Source organism: Zeus faber (genome assembly GCF_960531495.2).
Source record: "Zeus faber genome assembly, chromosome: 6".
In the NCBI taxonomy this organism is placed as follows: domain Eukaryota; kingdom Metazoa; phylum Chordata; class Actinopteri; order Zeiformes; family Zeidae; genus Zeus; species Zeus faber.
Window position 1 is genome coordinate 10146514 of NC_137201.1, and position 12068 is coordinate 10158581.

Below are 12068 nucleotides of genomic sequence, written 5' to 3' on the forward strand. Positions count from 1 at the left end.
CGAGCACATGCTTCAATAAACTACTTTAAACTATAAATGACTTGTTAGTCATTGCTGCAGCACACACTTTTTGAGTGATTATGAAGCAGACCGCAGGTAAAGCCTTGGGCCATCTCTTTGTTTGCACTTGGCCGATCATTGCGTCACCCAACAGGTCTGGAAGCCCTCACACCTAACCCATACATATGCAAACGCAGACCCATTGACGAAAATCACCACATCTCAATGTAGCAATCCACCCCTTTCTCACTGAGAGGTGAAAATTCCTCTCTGTAGAGGTGGAATCAAATATCCACTTTACTTATTACTCATCATATGGCGATTTATTTAATAGTTTAAACTGTATCAACAGTAAAACAATCTTGGGTGTTGAGAAGGACCCATATAATGTTTAACGTTTCTTCTCTAATCGTCTCTTTAACGTTTGTACAAATTATATCGCTGGTCTTGATTTTATCTACTTTTATTGATTGATTTTTAACATTTTGTTTTGCCATTGTTGTTTTTTGGAATTTGGTAAATCAATCTATTAAATGGGGGGGGAAAGGGGGGTGATGGGGGACTGTTCAGGCTCAAATGCAGAAATTTGTTGTGATATTTTACTATTATTTTAAGTAAAATAAAAATGTGATAGTTCAAAAACCCACATTTTGAAATCAAAAGGCCAAAGACTAGAACCTATAAATCCACACACTTCGCCACTTTAAAAAGAGGCTTGGAAAACTTTAAAACAAGTCACTTTAATGTATCAAGTATTGCATACCTGTTTTGTCTTCTCTCTTAATAGTATATTGCAGTGTTTGTTTTACAACACTGTGTCTATCTTACCATGCAGTATGACACTGCATTGTTGTGGCCCACAACTATTTAAGATAGTAAGTCCACTATCAAGGATTTTATTTTGTATTTCTTTTAGGAAAATACTTTTATATTACTTATACTACGCTACTTCTTTCCATTTTAGATTTTTTAATTTTGTTTCAAAATTAACTGTTTAACTACTCCTTAAATTCTGTTTTTAAATTCTGTTTTATTTTAATCACTATTACACCCTTATTTTACATATTATGTAAAATGAAGTTGGCTCTGAGACTTACTGGAAATGATGTTTGTATTGTTATCAAGTATTTGAAAATAAACTTGACTATAATTACATAGACCTAGTTTGTGTACTCTCATTACAAAGCTAACTTTGTAATTTAAAAAATGTAAATAAAAAACAGCTCCCATTTTGAAATTAAAAAGCTGTGCAACGTGTAGATTAAAATAAAGCGTTAAGACCTGTTGTCATTCATATGAATATAAAACAATTAAACTTTGAAAGATGACCTCTGGTCAGGGTTCAAAGGACAATATCTCAGGTAAAAGGTTAGGTTTAGGGGTGAAAATCTGAAATCTCTCGGGAATGTGATTGTGTTTTTTGTTAAGTAAGCGCCATCTCATGGTGACACACTGCAATTGAATAAATGGTCGTGTTTACAGTCAAATTAAACATGCCCTATCAGATCACATGAGAAGTAGGGGCTATTCCAGCCGTTTGGCAGCTGGCTGGGAGCCGCCTGGTGGTTGGCTGGAAGCTGGTTGCAATTTTGCTGTCAACCGGCTGGAAGAACCCTCTTCAAGTGGCTCCTACTGTACATACACATGTGGATATATTCTTTAAAGTTAATATGAAAACAACAACAGTCGATTTGAATTTTGATCAGATTAGTGTGTACTCACGTAAGGGAGTGAATATATCGGCAGCTGGGTAAGGCGTCTAAACACTCTGGATCCAGTGAGCAGCCTCCCAGGTCTAGGCCAATGCCCACGCCTCCAGCTGAACCTGTCACAAAGGCCAGTGCGCTGATGTCGCTAGGCAACAGCCGGATGTTGCGCAACTCCAGGTTGGTTCTCGTGCTCACAAGCTCCTGGGCCAGTTGGCGGTCCTGGGCCTCCTGGATACACTGGCAGAGCTGTAGCACCTAAAATACCGAAAAAGGAGAGTTTGAGTCCTAAAAAACCTAGCGCGTGTGGGTTGGAGTCCTGCCATTTATAAGTGTGTAGGCCTGGTTTAAATTGTACTTAAATGTCTGTCATTTCAATATCTTTGTTCAATGTCTATCTTTTTTTAGCTTTGTACTTCTTTGCTTTAATCCTTCTTTGCGTTTATATACAGGTACTCCTCACTTAACGACCTACCTGTTTAACAAGCGTTCGGACTAACCCCCAGCTCTCCGACCAGTCGGTATTGTGCGCTGTGTATAATAATGCTGTGTATAATAGTGCGCACTGTGTGCTTTATACTTTATACACTATATACACTATATGTACTATATACACTGTATACATCACATCACTGTTCTCAGTCTCAGTCTTGTTCCCGCAGTCTCTCAGTATTCACTACACTAGCGTTCGCAATCGCCACGCTGTGAAATAACACGGGTCCTGGCTTATCAACCAATCAGCTTAACAACCTGGTTGTAGGAACGGAACTCGGGTCGTTAAGTGAGGAGTACCTCTACTGTATGTCACACCTGCCCAGACAGCTCCCCTGTGATCAATGTTCTCTGTATGACTGTGGTTTTCTTTTATTTTCAGGTTTGGTGGTTTTGGTCTGTCCCTCTTTTCTGCCTCTATCTCTATTGTCCGCTCAGGTCGTGGTTCCACACACTGATCATTGTCAGCAATCAGACTCACTCCACCATGAGAAGAGCAGCTGTCAGCAATGCGGGACCTGCATACAGTACACAGTAAGCTCTGCTGTTCCCTTTCTCTGGGGTCAGATTGTCTTTGACTATCGACCACACTTCTAGCCACCAGTCTGGTCCCTACCAGTTTCCTAATCCTGCGTTTCCTGACCCTGTGTTACCAGTTCCGGTTCTTCCATCCGTCACGCTCCAGTTTGTCTGGTACCAGCTTCCTCTGCCTGTTTGTTCTGTTATGCATTGCCCATGTGTATGAAATGTGCAATATAAATGGTCATGGTGGTCTACCTTTGGTCCAGTCAGGGAGGTACTACCACACAGGTTCTTAAGCAGTTTCAGCACCAGGGCTTGGCGTTTCTGGACCCAACCCTGGGCTCCCGAAACACCAGAACCCCTTGCAATCTGAACCAGGGCCGGGGTACAGTGAGGGGCTGCCAGCCCACACATATAGAGGTGCAGGGAGTCAGTGAAGACCGTCTTCCGATCAGACTTGGTGGTCCAACGAGTCTTCAGGTTGAATCTGAGTGGGGATTTAACCACATTTGAAGATATCAGTTAAGGTTCAAAATTGATATCAGATTGATGAAAATTGATATCAATGCTTTGGATTTTGATGTGAGCACATAGTCAGTTTTGAAACCAGATATTAAGTTAAATTTTTTTAATTTTAAGGAACTTATAGAAGCGTTTAAGAATCACCATATTTGAATTAAATCTTGATATCTAATATATAGTTTATCAAATTTAATTTCACGCTTTTGAAATATATCTGTGCTGATATCAAATTCAAATCCTAATAAAAAAATGTGAAATTATATCAAATCAAAGTTAAATTGATTGACTTTGTGTGGGGTTGGCATTGGGGAAATGGGGTCTCCTACAGAACTGACGACTGAGCCATGGCTTTGTTCCGCATCAGGCAGGTTGCTTGAAAAAAACAATATATAAATGTTGAGACTCCTTACTTCTGCTTGAGCTGTTTCTCAGTCACATCCGCACTTGTCATGATTCTTAGAGCTGCCAAAAACTCCTGCAGGGTTAAATGGATAAAACAGTATGCAGGCTGGAGAAATCCACCCTCACCCCTGAGCTCCACCTGAGAGAAAGAGGGGGAGAGGGAGAGGGAGAGAGGCTGTAGTGTAGAGTAATAAAATAATTGGAAAACAGCAAAGGTCCATCGAGAAAGGAGAATGCAAAAGGCATCTTCAACACATCCCTTCATTCAACATTTTGAGGGTCCATCATCAGGGAAAAAGTTGAAGTCTGTACATTAAAACTAAGCGTCCCTAAACAGCTTTGGGCCAAAGTGTGTGGGTTAAATGATATGAAATAGCTACTATACATGAAGTTACCTTGGAAAAATAAGAATGCTATTGTACTCTCTTATAGGTATACCAATATTTCCACGTGTATCTTTTCAGCTATGACTTACAGTCTGTGAGAGCATTCCAATAGATGAGTCCCGAGATTATCTTTTCGGTGATCAAGCAGAATGAATACACGCATACAAAATTCCCCAAACAGAGTGTTACCCGTGTGAAGAGTCCTGCCCTGGTGGAGAACTGGAGAACGTGCTGAGGAATGTTAGTTTCCATGAAGAGAATCCTGCCCTCCTCCAGACCCTTCCAGGCCAGCCGACTCAACTCACAGACCTTGGACCGGTACTGTCCTAGGTCTGGCAGATATATTGAACTAGACACAAAAACAAGACAAAAAAAACTTGATGATCCAACCTCCTTTTGGAACATCTAGACTTCATAATTTGAAACCAATGATTAGGAATATCATGCCAAAAGGGTCCCAGTGAGCTACACATCTGAAAATGTGTGAAAGCCTAAAGGCTTGAAGGGTCTTTTGTTGGGTTTCACTTTGCAATTGTCCTTTTAACTACTTTGATGAGATGTAAAGAAAATAGTTTTCACAAATTATTGAACAGGGTAAGAGATTAGTATGTGCTCTGTGTCGAAATACATTAATAGGTCAGTACCTCTGTGGAGGAGGTAATACATGGTCTGGTCTTCTTCCAATATAAGCTCCAGCTCTTGCACTGCGGCTCAGAAATGCTTCTAAAACAGTTAAGTAGACCAGGGCAAACGAAGGGGCGAACTGGATGATGGAGCAGGGTGGAGAATCCTGAATTACTGCTTCTTCTTCATTTGCTCCAGCCCTTGCTGTGTCTTCACCTCCACCTTCAGCCCTTCTTTCTTGGCAACTCTCTTCATTGTCCTGTGCCCATTGTTGTCCTCCTCCTCTGCTTCCTCCTTCACCACAAACTGCCCTTTCATCATCACCTGTTCTGAAAGCTTCTCCTCCATCACTTGTTTGATTTTCACTTTGTCTTCCTCTTTCTCCATCCTCCCCTTGTTGTTCCAGGCAGTGCTCCAGACAGACACAGCAGACATTGCAGAGCGCAGGCAGGGAGGACATGGCAATGAGGTGTTGGTTGGAGAGGAGGAGGTCCATGGCCTGCTCCGCTTTGCTCCTCATCCCATCTATAAAGTCCAAATTGAAATTAGATTGTATTGATTGCAAAAGGGAAGTGGAATGAAAGACAAAACCATTGGTTACGAAATTCTTTCAAAGACTTCTCCAAATTCTCAACACGTCCGTAATGCTTCATTAGACATTGCAGGGGGTTCAGCGAGGTACTTTAAGGCTTTATAAAATGCCTGTCTAGGTCTACAACACATAAATACATCCAAACGTAACTGATACGCAATGATTATGTGCATAATTTTTGATATAAATCTTGACTAATTGGTTGACGAATGGTCTATTTGAGTACCAATAAATCAACAACTTTCCTTAATTTGTATATGGACAGTCTGTACAGTATATCTGTCAACATTTGTGTAAACACTTCATTTGAGGAGCTCAGCTCAGTAAAACATCAATGCTGCCAGTATAATATAGATGGAATAAGTAGAGATTGTAGAAAAAATGAATACAGTAATAATAAGAGCAAATCATCTTAAAATTATTTTCACCTTTGACCCGGAAGTAGTTCACGACATACTCCTTGACCTCATGGTGGTCCCATCCCAGCAGCTCGCCCACTTTATCTGCAATTCCCTCCAAATCAATGACATTGCGTGTGCGACAGGTTATCACCAGCGTGCATCCTGGGAGAATCTGTCGACTTATCAGTCCTGAGATAAGCTCTGTGATTGGCAGCAGTCTCTTTGGGTCCAAAAGTTTTTTGCTTTTTTGTTCCTCTAACCTGGTGATCTTACTGTGGAACTCATCGTATCCATCAAGCATCCAACAGCTTTGCTCCGGGTTAGAAAGTAGGTAGTCTAACACGGCGCTCTGTTCAAAAACAGGACAATGAAATAATAAATGTACAAATACCAAGATCATTGACAGCAATTTCCTTTGTATAAATATGGGAGACATTTATTGTATTCCTTCCTTCCACTCCTGTGCAGACAACACACAGTTAAAGTATACTTCCCATGCAAACCAAAGGACCAGGCTGGTCTTCATGCACTCACTCAATCCAGAAACTACATTGAATCCCTAAATTGCGCACAATTTTCTCCAACTTAACAAAATAAGATATTAAGAAATTATACTCTTTGCCACCCCCTGCAGCTAGGCAATGGTGTCGACGCAAACCCCATCTTATCATCTCTGCACTGGCTGCCTGTTCCTCATAGAATACACGTGTTGCTTAATTCTGAACCGATTTTCATGACATTTAGTTTGTTGTAAATGTGAGAAATTGAACACGATACTGGTTACTATTACTGGAATAAAATCCAGTTACTGGGGACGGATCTCATCATATTTTTTCACTCACTAATATGTTTAAAGGAAGAAGGTATCATGCGTGCCTTCATGGGTTTAGAGTCAACGATGTGGATTTGCTTATAAGCATCAACCTGGAGAACCAACTGATGGCTGATATCAACAGACCAGTGCATGACTAGAGCAAAAAGATGGCAGGACTTTCCCTTTCTGGATCTGGAATTTCGTCGTTGCTGCATGCACATCATTGATAGTGTTTTGGGGGTGGTAGCTCAGGAGGTAGAGCTGGTCGTCTAGTCATCTAAAGGTTGCTGGTTCGATCCCAGGCTCCTCCTGCTAGCATGCTGTAGTGTCCTTGAGCAAGACACTTAACCCCTAATTGCTCCTGATGGCAGCGTCTGTCTGTGTTTGAACAATTGTAAGTCGCTTTGGATAAAAGCGTCTGCTAAATGTAATGTAATGTTTTAATAATTACACTAATCTATAGCATACCTGCTCCTTGTCGCCCCCTGGTGGAGGGATGTAGTAGTGAAAAAGGAGCTCTGACAGAGATAGGGGCCGGGAAAGTAGGTTGAGCTGACGGAACTCCAGTAGGACAAAGAGGTAAGTTGATGGGATGGGGCCCTGGAGAGCGAGAGAGAGTGTGTGGGGAAGAGAAGAAGATTAAGACGATCAAGACATGGTATGATGAAGGAGAGGAAAAGAGTTGGGGAAGGGTGGATTAAAGGAAGAAGAATGAATTATGAAGGATTATACTGTGGGTATAAGGAAACTACAACTCAGTTTGAGTGCACATGTGTGATCGTTAAATAGCCTCCAGCCCAAAGTGAAATTAATCCTTTTCTGGGAACCAAACCCCAAATATCACACCACCAAGGATAAACACTGGACTTTCGCAATTTGTCTGACTTAAGATTGTTAAACCCCGGCAGTTAAATAATAAATTCTATATTATGCAAAAGAGAGTTGGGGCTCCTTACCAGGCCCTTCGCCCAATGCCGTCCTAGACAGGACATCCCAAGGGTTTTTCCAGATCCAGCCGGACCCAGGAGCACCGTAATGCGTCCAGCAGAATCCTGGAAGAATGACTCCAACGTCACTCTGGAATCCGGTGACCCAGAGTCTCTGCTTAGGTCTGGACAGAGAACCAATACAGGGCATCTTACATCACACCTTTTACAACAGTGGGGTAAGGGGAAAAAAAGATCTGCCTCAAAACAGATCTTGATGGGCATTCTAGACACTATAGAAATCAAAAGTGGAACAGTACAAAAACAAATTCCATGGCTAAATCGGTTTAAAAACCCAACATGTTTTGTTCTTTTCTCTGCTTCTGTCAGGGCTAAACAAAATCTACCAGTAATGTACAGTCCATCTGTATTGAAGACTTTGTTCTGCCTTTTCTTACCACTGTACAAAATCTATTTGCAACATGTCAGTTTGTTGATGATGTGATATTATTTTTGAGAGAGGCCCAATAAACTTGGGTAAAAAGAACGACGCCAACCTGGCGTCCTGCTCCCTCTATCTCCCAGTCGAGGCGTTTGGTCGGGCCTGTCCCTCGCTCTGTTGGTGTGTCTCACCCCGACCCACGTGTCCTCCAATTGGACGTCCCTCACCAGGCTCAATCTGAGCGCCTCCCACCGCTGCAGCAGCAAAGTCCTTACCGCTGCGTTGTAGTTCTCCCAGCAGTCTGGGGATGATCACAATGGTCAGTGTCCAATTAGACAGACAGACAGACAGACAGACAGGCGGACAGACAGACGGATAGATACTGTAGGTAGGCCAGACTGGCCATCGGGCAGTTCTGGCAAATGCCAGGGCTGTGATTGTGATGGAAAATAAATCTGAAATGTTGAAAACGTAGGCAATATAAACCTGAAAAATAAGCTGTTACAAAAAAAATTAAACCTGAAAGGTTTTAAGCAGTATAAACCTGAGAAATTGACAACGCAATAAAATAATTCATTTACTTTTTTTTTTATCAAAATGATGTCCAGTTACATGTGACGCTGCTCATATTATTAGAAAAAAAGCAAAGAGACAAACTGTTAAGATTCAAAACACGCCCTGAAACTATTAACATCGGTCTTGAACTATGCTCACCGCTAATAACTATTTCACTATGACTCATAAAACGGTGGCAGTTTGACATAGAGGATTGTGTGCAGTGTGTGTGTTCTGTACCCATCCGTGCACGCTTGGTGGCCTGGCCCTCTGGGGGGGGCATCAGTGACGTCTCACTCTTCTCCGTTTTTGGACGGTTGCTTTTCGAACTGTCTAGAGTGCAGAGAAACAAAACAAAGGTTGAAGGGAGTTTCAGGAAACTACAAGATGAATGGGTGCACAAAAATGTGCTGCATGCCATGGGAATACTGGTCTGACTATTAATGTTGGAACGAACGTTAATCGTTGGTGGGGCTGAGTGCACAATTCCCTTTCACTTTTGTTTTGTCCACTTTAGGTTGCCCACAGTGGAAAATACAACATATTTTCCACCAAAATACTGAGGAAACGAAACGTAGACAAATCAACACAGAAACATTTATCATGAAGATCCTGGATGTTTTGGGACTTTGGCTTAAATGAAAGAATGCAATTAAATGGTATGAAAATGAAACTGAGATAATGGGCCCACTATCTGATTTAATAAACATCTATATACAATTGTTCTTATTAGGATATGCATCATCAATCATCATTTTCAGTTAATTTCTAATAATAAAACAGATAGAAGAACCTTTTTAAAATACCTTTATTTTGATCATAGTCATTTTACTGTAAAAAGTTTGACTAACCCATCATTAATTAGCCGTGTCCATACTGCTATATACATATTATTCATCATGTAGAGAAATATACAACTATATTCATAGTTATAGCCATACTAAGTCAATATTTGCCTTCGCTATATTTTTATGACAGTCGCCTGCCTGCACTACAATTCACCAAGTATTAAAACTGTTATTACTATTATCTAAGACAAATTTCTCGTATATGGAAATGTACTTCACCCAATACACAGATTCTGATTCACGTCATTTCCTTTGCATACATTTAATTTGTATACATACATTTTGTGGTGGATTTGTTCTACTTTGACATATTTTTTGTTATATATAACTTCAACTTTATACAGCATCCAAGACAAGCATTCTATTAACATTTTGTCTTAAAATAAGTACATAGACATAAAATACCTTTAATGTGCAGTACAGCACAGACAGAAAATGGAAAAGGAGTCGAGCTCAGTACTAAAGCCCCGTGTTAATTGTGTTATTTGAATATTATCATCTACAGTATACTTACTGCCTGTACATCCGGCCACTGACACCAGCCTGGACTCCAGGTGGATGGGGATGCCCTCGCACAGCATACACATTGCCTGCACGAAGTTAGTGCACACCTCACCGCTGGCGGCCAGTACGTCGTCCAACATGGCAGCCGCACCTCGCTGACCTGCGGCCCGGTCGGCGTGGCGACGGGCGCTCGTTGACATCACGTCCCACAGCTTCCCTGCGACCTCGGGAGATTGAGCACCGAGGACGCACTGGAGGTTAGAGCGCTCCTGGGCCAAAACGTAGCGCAGGTCTTCCTCCTCGTTGAGAGCATCATCCTCCTCCATGGTAAGCCTCCATTAGCTACACACACACACACACACACACACACACACACACACACACACACACACACACACACACACACACACATTAAGAATACAGGTATATTTATACTGTATACGCTTAACTTAACTAAACATAATGTCTCTTACTCCTCAATATTGTTAAAATATCCCTTGTGCTTTTCAAACAGGGTGGGACACCAACACGTTTTACTTTACTGTTAAACTGGAGTGCATCCATGACCATAAACTAGTTTGTCAAATCTATTAAGAATTGATCGCAACTTTCAAACGTTTAAGATCGTAAACATTAGCAGAGAATAAATAATATAACAAGAACAATAAATTAAGGGCTTTCACTAAGAGCTTAGTTACACTTTAAGTGGGCAATATCATTAATTCCATCATTATTTCCGTATGAATGAATGAAAGACTCATGACTAAATATTCTTCCGTTGTTTGATGTTTGAGTTTGGGTTTTTAATTCCGAATATTCGGGTAACAATTACAATGAATAAAAAAAGACGACAGAGTATTTTCCTCTATCCTTATCATGACCGCCGTGGATAGATCAGAGGTTATCTGAGGTGACGCGCCCCCACTGAATGAGAACAGCCGTACATGTGGAATATAATATCATTCAACGACTCTTTTAACAGAAGGATGGAATGCATTATAGACGATTGCTTACCGGGAATAAGGGCAAACAGCGAACCTGCGGAGCGTTTATCTCACTCAGCGAAACAAAAACTAAAAATTAACTTTCGTTTCCGCACACTGGCGCAGGCGCGCACAAGGGGGAGAGGGGTCGGGAGGGAGGGAGAGAGAGAGAGCGAGCACCCTACACAGGAGCGCAGCGCAACAGCACCCAAGCCCCGCTGCCCGCTGAGGGGAGGCATACCTACGCACAGGGAGTTTCTGGACACTCGGGCATTGGAGAGGAAGTTACTGCACCTCATCTTCTCGATGATTGGTTTAATGATAGTAATAAAAACAATAATAACAATAACAACAACAACATACGTAACACAACAATAAATAACACACACCCACACCCTGACTTACACACAAACTTACACACTTGCACACTCCCAGACACACACAAACCCAAAGACACAGACACAGACACACACACACACACACACACACCATTATCAAAATAAAAAATGATAGTACTTAAAAAAAACAAAAAAACTATACCTGACTGCCCAATCATAATTTCCTCTCAATTGTTTATTTGTCATAGATATATGTAATACAATATAAGAAGGAAATTAAATATTTCTTGATTAGCTCATGGAACATTCAAGGGTTACTCTCTTCAGTTTTTGGAGCAAAGAGTACAAACCCAGAGTTTATGGCATGTATGGGAGGACATGACATTGTCATACTACTTGAAACATGGTGCCGGCAGGACACAAAGACACCTAGGATACGCAGAAATCTTATACCATCCCTCAAGCAGAAAAACACCAAAAACGGTAGAGATTCCGGTGGGGTTATTGGATGGCACAAAGAGGATATGTCAAGCCAATTAAAACAAATCAAAAAAGCACCAACACATATCTGGCTTAAATTAAATCAAATCACCATCAAATGTGACAACGGTTTATATATGTGCAGCATACACCTGCTCCCCAGGAATCTCCCTACTTTAATGAAAACGTTTTTGACAATCTCGAGAGATCAACCACTACCAGGCCCAGGGTAGCATTCTGCTGATGGGAGACCTGAATGCCAGAACATGACGTGAGCCTGATATGGTGGATGCTACTGGCAACGGTCACATCTTCAGACAGCCTTCACTGTACCTCAACCCCACCGCTCCCCAGAGAAACAACCCTGACCTTGTGGTCAACAAAACAGGCAAAGAGTTAGTGCATCTCTGTCGCTCCTTAGGCCTGTACATGCTTAATGGTAGGATCAGAGGGGACTCGCTAGGGAGGTTCACGTACTGTGGGACTAGTGTAGTTTACTATGCAATCACTGATATGGACCCCTCCTCCATC

At 41.5% G+C, this 12068-nt stretch overlaps 1 protein-coding gene across 1 annotated transcript in view; it reads right to left on the bottom strand.

The window, feature by feature from the left end:
• The window catches only part of nlrc5 (NLR family, CARD domain containing 5), a gene marked incomplete at both ends in the record, with an annotated part of 35394 nt that extends 25332 nt beyond the window's left edge, over nt 1–10062 (bottom strand). Inside the window, 11 exons of the mRNA XM_080002777.1 lie at nt 1723–1964; nt 2976–3207; nt 3653–3783; nt 4220–4362; nt 5021–5179; nt 5675–5996; nt 6930–7061; nt 7418–7572; nt 7945–8130; nt 8625–8717; nt 9756–10062. Of these exons, the coding sequence (XP_079858903.1) occupies nt 1723–1964; nt 2976–3207; nt 3653–3783; nt 4220–4362; nt 5021–5179; nt 5675–5996; nt 6930–7061; nt 7418–7572; nt 7945–8130; nt 8625–8717; nt 9756–10062 (2102 nt within the window). The remainder of the gene's footprint in view (nt 1–1722; nt 1965–2975; nt 3208–3652; nt 3784–4219; nt 4363–5020; nt 5180–5674; nt 5997–6929; nt 7062–7417; nt 7573–7944; nt 8131–8624; nt 8718–9755) is intronic.
• Between the last annotated feature and the right edge of the window lie 2006 nt (nt 10063–12068).